The sequence below is a fragment of the Zonotrichia leucophrys genome, chromosome 8 (assembly GCF_028769735.1).
Source record: "Zonotrichia leucophrys gambelii isolate GWCS_2022_RI chromosome 8, RI_Zleu_2.0, whole genome shotgun sequence".
Lineage (NCBI taxonomy): Eukaryota > Metazoa > Chordata > Aves > Passeriformes > Passerellidae > Zonotrichia > Zonotrichia leucophrys.
This window is the reverse complement of record NC_088178.1, coordinates 6515800-6533468: the sequence shown is the minus strand read 5'-3', so window position 1 is coordinate 6533468 and position 17669 is coordinate 6515800. Positions and strand designations below refer to the sequence as shown.

Genomic DNA, 17669 nt, shown 5'->3' with positions numbered 1-17669 from the left:
CTGCTGGCCATGCTCCATCCCAGCTCCTGCTGCAGCTCCTCACTGCCACAGCTGGGACACTGCAGAGTCCTTGGCTCTGCTCAGCAGCGACTGAAGCATCAGTGTGTTATCAAAATGATTCTGTACTGAATCCACAACACAGCCCTGTCCAGGCTGCTGGGAGGAAAGTAACTGTCCCAGCTGACAGCAGGACACTGGCATTGACCAGAGGCTTTGCTCTCAGTCTGAGCAGCAGTGACACCAGTGATAATTTATTCTCCCCTCTGCTCTATCAGAATATCTGGGGACTTGGAGTCACTGTAACTTTGAGTCAAAATGAAGAGTAACCACGGCCCAGGGTAGCAGGCAGGCTGTTCCCATGTGCTCGTTGAAGCATTTACTGTTTGCTACTCAAAAACCTTTATACAGTAATAAATGTTTAAGTCAAATCTTGCTTTTTGCTTTTAAGGTTGGGTTTTTTTCCTGCAGAAACTGACAACTGCTGTGATTAGAGTATTATTTGCAACTTCATTAGTCATGAGCTTCTGTTGAGGCTCGATGCCACATTTGTGTTTGCTCTTTGGTTTTTGTTTTTTAAATTACAGGTAGAAGCAAATCCTGCTTAAGCACGTTAAATCTGTCTCTTAAATTGGAGTGTCAACTTACACAGTAGCTGTAGGTGGAGCTTCTGTGGTGTTTTTGTTGGAGTTTTATGCTTTCAGCCTTGTTCTCAGAAAAATGAAGCTTATGTGATGAGTCTGCTGATGTACACCATCATAGCTTTTAAAACAAGCTGGATAAAGAGGGAAAGTTCTCACTGAAGTTAAGTTCCTACAGCTTACATGGAGATTTTTTTGGTGTGCAGAGGACAGAAATTTTTCATGTCTCTTCTTTAAAATATGTCATTAAATGCAAGAGAAATATTGTTCTGCTGTTCAGGTAACTGGTTACTTTTGTGATGGACAAAGATAATTCAGTATTTTCTACCTAAACTCCTGTAAGGTCATTGGATTTTCATGCTGTTGGGTGCAGCTGAAAGTGGTAGATCCGCAAATATTCTGAAGAGACAAATGAAATGTTAGGATGAAAGTGGCTTTACCTGAGGGGTCAACTTCATGCTTCAGTAAGGGGAGAGAGGACGTCTCCAAGGGAAAAGCTTTATTTCCCTTGGAATTCCATCAGAAAGACTTGGGACAATCTCTCATTCAGCAATTTACAGCATGGAAATCATGACATTTTAGGAACATGCTGTTGGGATTCTTGGTGTAATCAAGTCATGAATTGTTTTACAGGTTAGAGAAGATTGTAAGTGAGATGATAATGAACTTCATTTGCACTGCTTAGTGTGCATGATGTGAAGTTTCTGGAGCTCTGTTAAAATAGTCATCCATGGAAAAACAATTCAGTAGCATTTTAATAGAACAAAAGGAAAAATAAACAAGCAAAAGAGAAATATTCTTTAACATTTTGACAATCTCAAATATTATAAACTAATCTGCTGTTAAGATCTTTAGTAAGATAAAAGTACTTCCATCCCCAGTCAAATCCAGCCTTTAGCTTTGCCTGTCTGCAGAAGTCTCTGAAGTGTTTCTAATGTTTTTGTTGTTTTGTACCAGAGAATGTCTATAGTAAATTTATCCCATATCTTCCACTCAATCAGATTATTAAATTGTAGTTCTCAGCAGCTTCCCTTTAACAAAACTTAAAACTTGGAGTTTAGTAAGTATCTGGTGATACTTACTAATATTTCACGTTTCTAAGGGTAACGTTATGTACTACCAATATATTCCACACTTCCAATGGCAGGTTTTGAGAGCTGATAAGCTTTATTCAGAGTTATTACATAAGCATAACATACTTTTCCAGAAAATCACAGGCATTTTAGATGCTGCTGCTCAGCATAGGGAGCACTGACGAGCTGAGATCAGCTGATGCTGTGTCTGTGTCAGCTGTTTGGGTGAAAAGCTTACAGGAGCACCGAGCTAACTTCTCCCTTTGCATCAGTATTGAGTATTAAATGTGGAATGAAATAATGACCTAGATACTTGAGCCATTTAGGAGTGCAGGGACTGTGGCCTATTTGTCTGACCTTAAAATTGCTTGTTCCTGCCAAAGTTGGTAGAAGTGAATCAGGAGCCAGGACTGCTGTAACTCCAGAGCATGGAGATGGCTTTTTGTGTGCACAGAGGGATGGACCACTCCTGTCCCCACTGAGATGAAGGACTTGTGCTTTGTGGAGAGAGGCATGGGCCTTCAATTTTTAGTTTGTTTATCCTATATTTCTTAAATATCACTGCTGTTCTTCCTATTACTTGTGGCTGGCATAGAAGTATGTGCAGGACTGCCAGCTGTATGTGTTGTAAGTAGAATTCACATGCTAACAGTTAAACAGTTTTTATATCTTTATTTGTTACAAGTAAATCAGCAAGGACAGCCTTCTCTAAGTGGGATGGGCATTACTGACATTGATTTACAGCTGACTGAAGAGAAAGGGGAGGCAGTGAGGACTCTGGCTCTAATATTATTCAACATCTGGCTCATCCGTGCCATTTCCCAGCGCCGGAAGCTCCCTCTCGGGTAGCAGCCCATACTCATTTAGGAAAGCCTCCACATCCACAGCAAAAAACTCCTCACCGAACTGTTCAGAAACACTAATGAAATTGCTCAGGAGCTCTCCAGCCTTGTAGACCAGCAGGGAGGGGAGCACCTCGCTGGAGAAGCGATCCCCGGCTCCCGTGCTGGAGGCCTTGATCTTGCAGAACTTGACGGTGGGGTACTCAGCCGCCAGGCAGGCCAGGCTGCTGTTGAGGGCCTCGCAGCCCTTGACGCCGTCCTCGTAAATGTGCACGATGACCGTGGTGGTTTTGTGCTCCTTCTCCACGGCCTCCAGGAACTGTTCCCCATTCTGCAGCTCACACACGAAGCCGAACTTGGGCCCGAAGCTGAGGCGCTGGTGCATGTCCTGCATGCAGCGCTTGCGGTACTGCTGCAGGCAGCTCTCGTCCTCCTGCGCCGCGTGGATCAGCTCGTACTCCTGCATGCTCATCTGGGGAGAGCCAAAGAGGGACGTGAGGGACTGGAGGCCCCTTGGGGCTGGGATGGGGATGGACAGACCCCCCCTGCTGTCTGGAGAGCACCAAAGCTGAGCTAGAAGAGCCATCACTCCCTGCAGCAGCTCTGTGTTGTCATTATACTACAAGAGTTCTATTATCATTACATCGCATGGGTTCCATATTGCTAGAGTTTCATACTGCCTTGATGTTTCTCATAGACAGCTCCTCTAAGCACTGACTTGTCCCTGCAGTAACCAACCAATCCACTCTTTTATAACACTCTTCTTATTGGCTACAGCTGCGGCCTGCTAACATCAGGCCTGCTCCTAATCTTTAGTAATTGCTTCAGCTACAACACTTTAGGGGATAAGATTATATTCTATACCACCTTCATTTACCCATACTGTATCCCCCTACAGCTCCGGGAGGTCTTTTGGAGTGACAGGTGAAGACCCTGTCTCAATGCTTGCCTGTCAGCATGATTGGAATGAAGGCAGCGGCAAAAATCTGGCAAAATTGATGGATTCAATTTTTAATTAAAATCAAAATTGATTAAAATTTCCACCAAGAGTTGGTGGAAATTTTGCCAGTAGTGAAGCAGGCTTAATTCCTGTGCTATTGGGTGTGACAGTGTTCACAGGGGTCCGAGGATGAGGGAAGAGACGAGGATCTGACTCCATGTTTCAGAAGGCTTGATTTTTATTTTATGATGCATATTATATTAAAACTATAATAAAATAATAGAAAGCTAGCTAAGAATAGAAAAAGAAAGAATGACAACAAAGGCTTGTGTCTTGGACACAGAGTCTGAGCCAGCTGACTGTGATTGGCCATTAATTAGAAACAACCACATGAGACCAATCACAGATCCACCTGTTGCATTCCACAGCAGCAGATAACCATTGTTTACATTTTGTTCCTGAGGCCTCTCAGCTTCTCAGGAGAAAAAATCCTAAGGAAAGGATTTTTCAGAAAATATCATGGCTACAATTGGGTGTTTGGTTCCCCTCTGTTTCAGAATCAGTAAATGATCATGAGTAGTGATGTTCTGGCTCAGAGCTCTATCCTGATTTACAGGTTTTTAAACCTGCTAAAAATTTTCCATTGCACTAACCAAGGATAGAGCATCGTGGCAGAGAAGGGAGGAACAAAGGTCAAGCTGTGCTGTGGTAGATGTGAAATACACTGCTTGTTTTACTGAAATTACCCTTTGCTTGAGAGAGGACTGGGTAAAGAGAATCACAGAGCCACTAATCAAGACTGGAAAAGCCCTCTAAGATTAAGTCCATCCATTAACCCAGCACTGCCAAATCCACCTCTAACCCGTGTCTCTGAGCACAATATTTCTATTTTTTTGGATTCTTTCAGGAATGGTGATGTCATCAATGCCTGTGCAGCCCCTTCCAATGTTTGACCACCCTTATGGGGAAGAAGTTTTCCTGATACCCAATCTAAGCCTCCTCTGGAACAACTTGTGACCATTTCCTCTCCTCCTGTCCCTGTTCCTGTGAGCAGAGCCCAACCCCTGGCTGTCTCCTCCTGTCAGGAGTTGTGCAGAGCCACAAGGTCCCCCCTGAGCCTCCTTTTCTCCAGGCTCAGCCCCTTTCCCAGCTCCCTCAGCCACTCCTGGTGCTCCAGACCCTTCCCAGCTCCATTGTTTTGCACATGTGTTCTGTCTGCGTTGTGAGAACTCTGCTAAGTCACATGGAATTTGAGTGGAAAATTCAAGATTTTCTACCTTGTAGCAGGCATGTTTTATACAGAGCCAAAGTTAATTCCTTGTGCTTATCTTACCTTACGGCAGAATCTCTCTCGGGTGTCTTTGTCATCTCTGCTGAAAGATCTGTGTGGTGAAGACATTTGTCTAAGCATTTCTTTCTTACTCAGGGGTAAGGAGTCTCCATCTTCACTCTCTAATTTGAACTTCCTCCAGTCATTGATCACACCTTTGGGCCCTAAGAGAGATGCAGTTGGGTGAGAAAGTGGCTGCAACAAGAGGTTTCCTGAGAAGTTTGTGTTCTTTGATGGTTTGTCCTGTGCCTCAGTTTATCTGTCCCTATTCCTTCCAAAGCAGTCTCCAGGAGTGTGAGAACCAGAGCTTTTGGTTCAATGAAAGAAGAAAGAAAAAAGAAATAATGAGGCTTTTTCTCACCTGAATCATTTCAGAGATCTGGTTTCCATCAGGATACTTTGGAAGGATTTTGGTGAACAACATGAGCAGTTAACATGAATGAGGACGTTGAAACATAATAAAACTGCCATGCTGGCCAAAGGTAGTGTTTTGTAGACAAAGATTTGATTTCTTGATAAACAGGTTATTTAAATATTAATTTAAATATTTGATAAAATTTAAATATTATATGTGCATAAGGACTCGGAGTAAAACCAAGAATGCAGGACATTTGAGATTATTTTTAAAAACCCCAAAAAATACCTGTTGCACTGGACAAGTAATCCATGAGGCAAATGATAACTCTGATTGTAATGCAGATCTTGCTCTTTGGAGCTTCTTGATTAAACTGCTTAAGTTTTGAAATTGGGGAAAAAATTCATAATTCCAGGCTGTTTTTCAAAAGGAAAACCCTTAATCTGCATCTTAGACTATAAAGCAAAACCAAACAATATTTCAGTGCTTTCAGAGGTGAAGTTTCCTATGGAAAATTTAGAAAAGACTGGGTAAGCAGGTCTCATTTTCAGAAGGAAGATGTGATGAAAATGAGATGTGGTGTGTGTGTGTGTGTGTATATATATATATATATATATATATATATATATATATACACACATATCTATAGAATGGTTTGAGTTAGAAGAGACCTTAAAGCTCACCGCATTCCACCCCCTGCCATGGGCAGGGACACCTTCCACTAGCTCTGTGCATATATCATAATCTTGGCCACCAGCAGCAAGGCCGGTTGGGAAATAATCCTGGAGTTATTACAAGAGCTGCATTCATTATAGCTCCAAGGAAAAGAAGCCCTTGGAGCAGAGGGACGCAATGATTGGCATCCTGTTACCTGGCAGCAGGGTGGAGGAGCTGCAGAGCTGAACACAATGTCAGTACTTATAAAAATCCTGGTGATTGAGCACTGGATTAAAAAGAATGATGGCTTTGAGTGAGGTCTCTTTTTAAACCTTCTAAATGCTGTGCTGTGTTTGCCACAAGGGGCATTTTTAGCACTGAGTGTTACTTCTGTAAGAAGGAAAAAATCATTTTGCCTTTCTAGAGAAACGTTATCACCTAGTTCTAATGTGGGTTTTGTTGCTCTTTTGTTGTCTCTCTCCTCCCCTGGAGAGCAGAGTGAAGCAATAAACCACAGCAGTGAGGCAATAAACCAACAGGAGCCTTCCTGGGCCATGGCTCTTGGTGGCTTCGTCAAGTGTCCCCTGTGTTTGCCCTTTGCTTCAGGTTTGAGAAGGAGCAGCACAATTTTGTAAATTACAACCGTTGTAATTTGGTGTTACCTGCCCTCCATGGGGGCTGTCACTTGCCCCAAAACACTTTCTCATTGCCTTTGGAACCTGGGTTTTTGTGCAAGAGGTTTGGCCACTGGAATTCTGGGCTTCCCCAGTGAACACTGACAGTTTAACTTATTTTTGGGAAAAAACCCCAGTTAGTTTCCTTGCCTGTATGTGTTGCCTGTCCTTCAAAGTCTTCTTCCAAGCTGGTGTTGGCATTTTCTTCCATTTCAGTGGCTGGAGTAGGAGATGCTGCAAGTCCCAAAGGGAGAACAGTTAATGACAGGATAGCAAAGGGATAGACTTGCAGCAGGTACAGCACAGTGTGTAATTTCCTGTAGCTGGTGAGTATCAGTGAAGATCAAAATACACACGGTAATTATGGAGCTTGTCATTGACCCACAGAAAGCAATTGGGGTATATGTCAGGCTCCTTAAAACTGTGCCTGGCCAGATTCTCAGGTGAGGGTTCCTTCATTATGCTCTTCCTTCCCAGTCACTGGTGAATATCAGGAACATGGTCATGGGAAATAGTGAGTGTAAAACTTCCTGCAGTGGAAATGTGTACTGAGTATTTCCTTACTAATTTTTTTAATCCCTCTTGAAATTGTACCCTATTAATTTTCTGAGTGCTGTAAACATTTATTTTTAAGGGTTGCCCAAATTGCTCATTTCACATACAGAAAATGGAGCCAAATATTTGAACCTGTTGGATAAGAGACCTCTGAACATCCTGTAGCTGGTTGGGCCATATTTATTGCAAAACAGCAAACTGATGTTGGTTATAAATCAAAATCACTTTCTTGTTCCACCCTTTCCATAAACCAGGCAACCCAAAGAGCCAGATAACGCTCTCAGGGCACTGTGATTCACCAGCACCCTTTTTGCCTCTTACAGTGGAGTTTTTGATGGAGAACCACATTTATTTTGAGTGTTCCCACCGAGGACATGATCCCAGACCAGTGGTGCCAGAGCACTACTGAGTAGCAAGAGCTTTAAGCCAGGTGATTTGAGAGTTCCCATTAAGTCTAGATTAGTTTCAGCTGTTCAGGTGCTAAGTTAAGTTTTGACTTCACAGTACAAAGATGTTCTCATGCCATGACTGCCTTATTTAAAAGCTGCTGGATTGTTAGACTGGAATGATAAATAGTGATGTATCTGCCTTCATTTTCCATAGCACCATCAAAGAATAATGTGGAATAACAACTGAGCAGGACACAAGGTATCTGTATGTACTGGGACTAAAGCTGATAGGCAGATGTGCAAATATGTGTTCCATGCATGTACTCATGACAATTAATCAAAACTTGTGGGAAACATTGCAAGTAAGTTTGGAAGAAAAGCAGGTAACTAATTAAGGTTCATTAGTATAGATTCTCCAGGTTGCTCTATAGATAGGCTGTTGTCACTGTAGATCCAGATTACCAGATCACTTGCTGTTCCCTCAGTTCTGAAATAGAAATCTGAACTAATCCCTTCTCACTAGGCAAAACTAAGAATCTTTGCCATGTCAGGGATGAACAGGTATAAATGCCAGGTCAAACCCTTAAGTCATTCCCTTGGCTTACACGGACATCTACAATAAGCTCTTCTGGCTGCTGCTGTGGATTTTCTTTGTTCTGGGGGGAACAAGAGGATTTGATTCTCTGTATGCTTTGCTGTTTCAGATCTTTGAGCTGAAAAACACAGGATATGAAATTCAAGGAACTTGGTTACATGCTCAAACCAGAAAACTTGTCTGTGCTTTTCATGAAACATCTCTCTTCCCAGAGGTGGGAAGGGATTGCTTAACAAATGAAAGATCTCTGTAAAATTTATGTTACTGATCTATTGTGCCCCATAAATCTGTGAAGATTACATGAATCATAACAGCATAAAGGCTGTGTTTCACCATTCTTCTGCAGTGTGGCACGAGGCAACAACCCTGACTGTGCACGGGATGGGAGTGAGAATTCCTAAAGCTCAATCCTGTCCCTGTGACTGAGGGGGGCTGGGAGCCAGGCATGCAAACCCTTCCCCTTCAGCTCGGTGGGGCTGTAAATCCTTGTCATTCTGATCTCAGCCCCGGGAGAATGGCTGAGGCAGGTGTTTCCCAAGCAGGCAGCTGAGGACAAGGCACACGGGCAGGGTGGTCCATGGGAGGGTGCTCCAGCACCTCTCCTCAAGGAAAGCACAGCGGAAACGCTTGCGTGTCGTGTGTGGGCAAAGTCAGGCAATCAGTCAGGCAAAAAGTGGGCAGGGAACTCTCCCACATCCTCATCAAGGCTTGAGGTGGAGCTGTTGTGGCTGGCTGGGTTTTTTTTTTTTTTTTGAGGAGGTGTTCTTTTATGCGCCAGGCAAGCGGCATTTTCCAAAGTGAAAAATGAGCTTCCCAATAAATGGGGGAGTGTGGGTGCTGCCAGCTGTGGAGGCTGTGGTTATGCAAGGGCCTCTGTGAGGAAATGTCCGTGTGTAAGGCTGACTCAGCACAGCAGAGAGTGTCACAGAGGAGGTCAGGATGGCCCATCACGAGTGTCTCAGAGTAAAAGGTGCCACCTGCTTGCCTCTACAGGTGTGCTGGGAGCTGGTGTGCCTGGCATGAGGATGGCTGGAACCCTCCTCTGCATCACATGGCAGCTCTTGCAAGAGCAGCAGCCCCATGGAGAGGGTCATGTGGCTGCAAGTGGGTCATCCTTTGTTGACTGATAGTGTTGTCTTTTAGTAATTTCTTTAAGGTCACCTGAATACGGTCACCAGCCTGAGTTGGCCTGAGAGCATTGTTAGGCCCAGCACTCAGAGGCAGGGATTCACTGCATGGGGATGATTTGATTCAGCAGGAATGGCCTTGTGTCCTGGAGAATGACCATCCTTGGCCATTCCAACCTCCTCTTACAGATTCCTTACTGCTTTACAGCTGATTATTTTCTTTTTTAAAAAAATCATATTACTGTGCAGTCTCTCAATCCCAATACACGACTGGCTCAGGGTAGGAGCACAGAGTCCCCCGAGAGGGTGTTGCTTCACACAGCAGGAGGAGGTGCAGTGATGGTTACATGATGATTAATGTCATCACTGGAGTTAATTATGTCTCCTGGATCTAAGGAAGCATCCACAGACCTTCCAGCCCGTCAGCTGCCATTGGTACTGATCCCAAGCATTCCCCTGTACCATTCTGACATTCAGATGAACAGCAGTCTCTGGCAAGGGGGAAATTGCTAATTTAGAAAGTATTTTGTATTTTCATTCGCTTTTCTCATTGGTTTTGATGACTGAAAGTGGCTCAAAGTTCAAATGGGTGTAACAAGTTCTTATCAGGTCTGTGGGTCATCAATGCACTAGGCCCTATTTTGTCACATGTGTGGTGGCTTTACACATGTATTTTAAGAGACTGATCATTCTATAAGTTCTTTACTTTCCTGTCTTTCTGACAGATTTTCTGAGTGAAGAAATGGAGAAGGTTCTTGTGTCCAAAAATCTTCTTAAGGAGAAAAAACCCAAATGCAAAGTATAGGCCTGATGCTGCCATTTAATCTCTATAGCTCTGGATGTGTTGTAGATCAGAAGCAGAATCCCTGTTACTGCTGCTCATTCCCCTGGTGTCATTAAACTGGATGGGCCAGCCTCACTACAGGGTAGAAATAACCATTTAATGAAAGGGTTTCTTTTTATCCAATATGGAAGAAGGTTTACTGCTTGGTAACAAAGCACAGAATCATGGAATGATTTGGGATGGAAAGGACCTTAAAGCCCATCTGACCACCCCTGCTATTGGCAGGGACACCTTCCCCTATCCCAGGTTCCTCCAAGCCCCATCCAACCTGGCCTTGAACACTTACAGGGATGGGGCATAATTTTATGCCTTTGGCCTTCACAGAGATGTCCCTGTTTATCCAAAATTACAATTTTACTATTTTCTCCTGGTCTTATCTTCTGACATAGCTCAGGAAGATAGCACTGTAGCTGTGTACTTGTAATGAAGACTTATTTAATCCTTGTAAAAGGATTGCAGCTGTAAATACAAAAATAGTGTCTTGCAATTGTGAGTTATAGTTACAGAAGAGAAGGAAAATAAAAGAAAAATATACCTAAACAAACTGTAAAAGGCAAGATGCATTCTGCAAATGACAAAGCCAACAAATAAAACTTGCTCTCCAATGAGTCTTTGCTGCTAGTCCAGTACATAAACATGAGTAATATTTTTCTTAAAATATAAACATGTTCTAGGCACAACTTTGCTGTGTTCCATCTGTGCAGATCCTGCTGAAAATGCTGTTTGTGTCAGGGTTTAGGTAAGCAGATCAGCAGCAGGCTGCAGGTCCCCAGTGGTCAGTGGGATATTGCTAGGAAGCAATGACATTTTGGGGACCCTTGAGGGGGACAGTGAGAACTGAGAGGTGTTTGGCAGTGAGATGTGGTTGCAAATCTTTGTGTCAAGCTCCCTGTGGGGGAGTGCTTCACTGGGATGGGCTCCAAGTGTTCCCTTGGCCCTTGGGAAGAGTGTTTGAGCTCGAGCAGCGCTTCTCTCTCCCAAGAGTAATTTGAATCTTGCTTCTCTGCCCCTTTTCCCTGGTTCCCAGCTGCAAATTTCCCTCCCTGACTGCTCCTGTCCTCTCTCTCACATGGCAGGTAATAGTCACAGATGTACCTGGCACAGGGGCAGCTTCTGAAGCAAGCAAGACAAGAGAAGGAGCAGCCACGGATTTAAATGTTCAGGTTGCTGAAATCTGGGGAAATTGGGTGAAATAACATGGAACTGGAGAAGGCATCATTCCCCCTGCCTGGGCAGTGAAATGGAGCGAGTCCCCACTCTTCATGTACCCTTGAGAGGGCCAGCATCCCCCTGTGCCTGCAGCAGGGACAGGTTTCCAACAAGAACCCTTGGTCATGGACACACCGAGGTTCACAGGAGGCATTAGCAGCATTATGTAATCAAGATCAATGCCAAAGCTGGGGTTCCAGCCCTTTGCTCAAGGCCCTTCCATGATCAGCAAGTGTGGAGCATCTGCAGCTCCCCTGGCACCACAGGCAGTCAGATCCCTTACAGGAAAGTGGCTAAAGACAGGCTTAAGAGCCAACCTGATTTGACTAATTGTGTCATCCCAAGGTGCAAGGACAGGATGATGGTGTGGCAAAATGGAAACATCCTGGGCTCACCTCAAGGAGAAAATGTGGTGCATCATGGAGTGATAAGGTCACCGTGGCTGGGAAAAAACATAATTTCAAACATCAGGACTTGATTTGCTAGATAAGAGGTCACATGATGGGAATAAAACATAAAGCAGGCTGGGCTGATGCAGGGAGCACGTCACTGGGGCTGATGAGAGGGTTATGGGATTGGATTATTGCCTCTATCCGCTTTAGCAGAGTTATTCAGCTCTTCATTTGTGAGGTCGAAACATTTTAAATAGATGAGTTCAATGTTTCATTTATCCTTAAGGCTCTGCCAATTAGGAAATGCTTTGTGTGACTATCCCTGTTTTCAATGTTGTGTTGGGCTGCAAGATCATGGGATTAATAAATATCCCTTTCTCTTCCTCTTTATTTTAGTATTTCGAAATTTGGCCTATAATTATGCACCAGGAATTATTCATCTTTTCAGGATTGCAGTTATTTCTGGATATCACTCCAAAACAGGAAATTAGCTCAATGCCTTCACAGCAGTCAGTGACAGGACAGGAGGGAATGGCTTCAAACTACTGGAGAGTAGCTTTAGATTGGATACTGGGGAGAAATTCTTCCTTGGGAGGGTGGTGAGGCCTGGCACAGGGTGCCCAGAGTTGTGGCTGCCCCGGGATCTCTGGCAGTGTCCAAGGCCAGGCTGGATGGGGCTTGGAGCAACCTGAGCTCATGGAAGGTGTCCCTGCCCATGGCAGAGGGGGGCATTGGATGGGCTTTAAGGTCCCTTCCATCCCAAGGCATTCCATGATTCTGTGTTTCTATGATTCACTTCTACCAGAGCACCACAGTTTTGTCTGGAAAGGTAGAATGCAGGACTTTTTTTATTTTTCAAAGAAAAATTACAGTTGTAATTATCGTGCCAACAGTATTAGTATTGCCAGTTGTTGCTATGTCAAATTTCATTTAGCATTATTCATTTCATGTAGCAAATTTCACTCAGCATTTAGCAATATTTTTCATTTGGAAAAGCCTAATTTTGTATATGAAGTGGTGAATATCTTTTGAAACTTGGGATTCAAATATTGGGGCATGTTACATATTTGTTGGATCAGCTCCATCATTGTTACTATTGTGATGAATTAATCCTTTTTAAAAAATTAATTTGCCAGGAGACCTATTATTGATTTATCTTCTTCCTAAACAAACGTGGCTGTATCAAGCAGGGTGGAAGAGGAGGGTGGCTGGATACTGAGAAAATGTCTATTTGAGGGAAGGAACAGCCAACACTTTCAAATGCAGATTATTTAAGGGCACAAACCTCAATCCATGTTTAACCTCAATGCCTGCCCTGATTTGTCAGATGGATTGGACAGTTCACCACAGTGCTCTGCGAGCCTGGGCAGAGTTTTCAGTTGATATTTAAGTGTGTGTTTCTTTCTGAACTCCATGTTCATGTTTGCTAAAGTTGGCACATCCTTCAGAGCCTTGGTTGGAGTTTACTGCTGTATTTAGCAAAGTCATGATGGATGGCAGAAGCCCAGGGGAGAGATTGTGCATAAGCTGAACAGATGTTTGCAATGTGTATAATCCCTGAAATTTGTCAAAAATCTCTTGTGTCAGGCAGTGACTGGAGACAGGCACTTGGAGAGGCTGATGGCTGGTGTTTTATGGAGAAGGGAAGGAACTTGAGTTTGTTGGGAGATTAATTAAAGGTCTAGAAGTAGCTACACTCTGAGGACTTTAACCAACTTTTACTGCTCCTTTCCACCAAAAACTGAAAGAAGCCTGTGAGAAGTCAACACTGGTGAAGCTGGAAGAGCATTCACTGTCTCTTTTGGGATGGGTTTGAACAAGAATGCCTCCTAAGGCTCTAGATATATAAAAAACCTGCCCACAACAAACAGTTAAGAATATATTTTTGGAATGATAATATTTATTTCTGGTGGGGTTTTATTTTTGCTTTTTTTTTCCTCCTTAGCTGGTTGATGTCATTTTCAAATGTGTATTTGCATATATAAACCAGTAGGAATATTTCCTTTTACTTTTTCCATACCTACACTTTCTTACCATCATTTGGAAACAGCAGGCTTGACTTAGCCAACATGTTTCCTCTAAAGTTGGGTCTAAACAGTCATTATCTCAAACTTGAGAGCTTAGCAATAAAAAAAAAATGAAATTCTTCCCAACAGCTTTCATATTATGTGTTTTTTATTCCTGACTTTCTCTGAGCATTGACATCCATCCTCTGAGATGTGTGAGGATCTCATTTGCTGCTTTCCCATCATTAAAAAACTAGATTATCTTGTAATTCTGACCCTCTCTCACTGAATTAGTGCCTTTCTCTCCAGCTGAGCCTCCTCTTTCCAGAGAACATCCCTTTGTGAAGGGAGGAGAGTGAACCATCTCCTGCTTTGGGCACTGAGCAAACACCCTTGACCAGGGATATTTATTGACTTTATGGTTGTTGAATGAGATTTACACATCTTGTGGTGCTGATCTGGGTGCAAGGTGAGTCACAGCAGAGGAGTCACCTTGCTGTGGCAGGGAAAGGACAAGTGGCCTTGGGTGGTCAGGCAGTGGTGGAGTCCCCATCTCTGCAGGGATTCAACAGTGGCTGCCCTGGATGTGGCACCTGGGGACATGTTTTGGCCTTGGCAATGCTGGGTAAAAGGTTGGATTTAATGATCTGGGAGATTTTTTCCAACCTAAATTCTGTGATTCAGCTTGTGCTCTCAAGAATTTCTTGTGTTTTCCAGCCTGCCTCATTGGAACTCTTCCTGTAGGACTGGCAGAGCTGAGCAGTGGTGTTGGCTTGTGACTGCCAGGTGCTTCCTCTTCCTCCATTCCCATTTTTATTCTGCTGCTAAAGCATCCTGAGTGCATCTCCACATCTTGAAAGATCTGACAGAATAATTTCCTCATTTCTCTTACATGGGGAGATCCAGAGGTAAAAGTGGTCTGTATTTGTCAAAGGCAGTGGAGATGCTGTCAGGAGGATGCTGCCAGTCTGGAATTGGGTTCAGCATATCCAAAAGAGAAGAAAAAAATTCCTCTATTGAACTGTAAAGCTGTGGTCAGCTGGATGTGGTTTTGGTTTGGTTTTTTTTTTAAATTTACTTGACCATTTGCCAAAAAATGGAGTTACCATGAAATTGAATAAATGACGGTTGCCCAGGTCCTGCTCCAACCAGCTGCCTGTCTGCTTCCAATACCAGAACTAACATTGTCTCCACTGAATGAACCTCACATCCCTGTGGCAGCTATGATTGCAAGAAGTCAGTGATAATAGGAATGTATTTCTCTTATTACCTTTATTAATCAGAAGATGAAAGCCAAAGCAGACAGGATTGTGTGCCCACTGAAAGCCCTGGAGTGTTTACATCAGGTCTGTAACTTCCCCATGTCCCAGAATCACATCCTGGCTGGGGTTAGAAGGGACCTGGAGCTCATCCAGTCCAGCCCTCTGTTAGAGCAGCAGGATCTTATCCAGGTGGGTTTTAATATCTCCAGAGGAGACTGCACAGCCTCTCTGGGCAGCCTGTTTCAGGGCTCAGTCACCCTCACAGAAAAGTTTATCCCATTCCTGCAGAGACCTTTCATATCATTCATGTCATTCCAGAGGCTTCATGTTTTCCTTTGCATCCTGTAATTGACTTGTGATTATAAATGGTGAGCTTTCATCAGCTAATTTGTAAATATCTTTGCATGTGACTTGTAAAACTGCACAAAATTAGAATTACTATGCTTCCTTTTCAAAGCCAAGAGAGGCAAGCTGGGGTTGCCGTTATGCAGCAGCTGAGGCATGTACATGCATTTCTCTGAGCATGTAAATAAATGTCAATATTTGAAGCATAGGCTGATGGCTTAAAACACATGTGTTCCCTGTCCTGCTCCAAGACACAGCTCAGATAAACAGCAGAGCAAATCCTTTCCCCGGGACTTGCTTTTATTTATGTAGAAACTGGACCACAAATGCTGGGCCAGTTTCTCTGTGCACACTTGGCTGGTTCTAAGACTTTTTCACAGGGACTGCCATGGCTCTATGCAAAAATTAATTCCAAATATTTTAGCCTGCTCAGGCTATAGTGGTGTCACCTCCTGAAAAGCCATCTGACAGTATTCTTCGAGGCTTCTGACATTCACTGAGTGCAAGAGCATCAGCAGCAAAGCCAAAGCCTGTTCTGACATTCACTGAGTGCAAGAGCATCAGCAGCAAAGCCTGTTAACAAGCAGGAGGAGAGACTAGGAGCTGGTTGCAGAGGAAAAGAAGGAAAATAAAGGAAACAGAATGATCTGGTTGGAAAAGACCTGCCTGTAAACCCCTCTGATTCATTTCATCCACTTCACGTGTGCACAGCAGCACCCCAATGCCAATTTAGCCCTCCCAGGGAGGGGATTTGGAGCTGAGCCCAGGGGCAGCACTGTGATTGCCCAGCTGCTGCTTGGCTCCTGCCAACCCAAGGAATGACAGCATCATTGATATTGATACTGTGGCATGAGGAGAGGGAAAAGTGCCCCAATTCCTTGGGTTCCTGTGACAACCTTGAGGGTGAATGAGTAATATGCTCAGCATAGATACCTGAGCATGGTGTTCCTGATTTAATTACCCTCTGCAGCAGCCCCAGCTCTGCTGCCCCTGGGGCTGACGTGATAAGATAAGCCAGGTCCTGACCCCTTCTGTGGGCAGCAGGTGGCCATGGGATCAGCAGGAGTCAGGACAAGAGACACTGGAGGTGTTCTCAGGGTGGGTTTTCTCCTCTCTGCACGTTTGTTCCTGGAGTAGAGTGTGATTTTTGTTTGAGCCCAAGCCTGACTCCAGCTGTGAAGGCTGTGGCAGATGTGGGAAGTGGATGGAGGTGCGGCCCTAGCAGTGTGCTGTGCTTGGGAAAGAAGAGGAATTCCATGAGCATCAGAAGTAATTAAATCTGATTTTTTTTTCTAGGATTCATTTTCTAATGATTTTGGCACCTAAAGGCTTTTTGCTGTGGCTTCAGCACTAAATAGGGATCTATTTGTGGATTCTCCAGGGCTAAAGAATAAGAAATGAATGCAAATGAGAGAATTCCCTCTCCCTTTGGGAGAATCAGGCTCAGATACAAACAGAGAGAGTATCATACATAGGAGAAAAACCATGTTTTTTCAGATTGCCATGATGTCAGAGATTTGGATTTACTTGGTAAATGACTGTTGCAGGATTAGCTGTCCCAATGGAACAGCTCAACTATGAATCAGTTTGTGAGAGCCTCATTTATTGATGTGTTCCAACAAGGTCTCTTAAAAGAAAATCAAATCACAATTTATTTAACTATTTAACAGCACCAGATTAGGCTACATGGCAGCAAATCTATATTAATCCCTTTACTTTAAACATTGTAGGAGAGTCTTGGGTGATGCATCTGTATTCATACTGAACAGAAGGGTATAATCAAATTTTAAAGTCCTAAAATGATTGTTACTCTGCTTCAAATAAACAGACACTTTCTAAAATTAATTAAGCAATGGAATCATAGAATGGCTTGGGTTGGAAGGAATGTTGAAGGTTACCTTGGCCCCCTGGCATGGGCAGGGACACCTTCCACTGATCTCCTAAGGTAGATGTGGATGAACACATTCTGCTGTGAGGTTTGCCATGGGCTGTAGGTTACTGAAATTGCTGAGACAATGTGTAGAGTCACCTGAAACTCTTTTTGGATGAGCTACAGAATTCGAGTCGTCTTGAGAGGGTGCAGGCATGGATGATGGGGACCAAAATTTGCTCTCCTTGGCAGAGATGGTCCCTGGAAGCAAAGGGCTGGAAGTGGCTGCGGTGTGGGAGCTGAGGAATCCCCTTAGGGTCTCAAGGCACTATGTTTAGACCTCACACCATCCATGTCTGCCTTGTTTCCTCCTCTGGCAGAGCCTGACTTCTCCTAACCCTTCCTGAGCACTTACTTCATCCTGTTTGGCTTAAGGCTTAGCCTAGCTACTTTTAGCTAGGCCGTATTTCCAAATGTGCCTCTTGTCTGTGACCAAATGTGGAGTGTCACAATAAATAAACCTGGGCACATCCAGTGTGGAAGGGGGCAAAGGTGAGCAGCTGGCA

The 17669-nt window shown here is 43.8% G+C and overlaps 1 protein-coding gene across 1 annotated transcript; it reads right to left on the bottom strand.

Annotated features, from left to right (window-relative positions):
* Window positions 1-1789: 1789 nt before the first annotated feature.
* On the bottom strand, window positions 1790-7469 carry PDC (phosducin). Its single transcript, XM_064719878.1, has 4 exons — window positions 7386-7469; window positions 6660-6743; window positions 4827-4987; window positions 1790-3025 (listed from the first exon to the last, which is right to left on the bottom strand). Exons 1-4 carry the CDS (start codon window positions 7438-7440, stop codon window positions 2501-2503), a joined length of 825 nt encoding a protein of 274 aa, XP_064575948.1. The 5' UTR covers window positions 7441-7469; the 3' UTR covers window positions 1790-2500.
* Between the last annotated feature and the right edge of the window lie 10200 nt (window positions 7470-17669).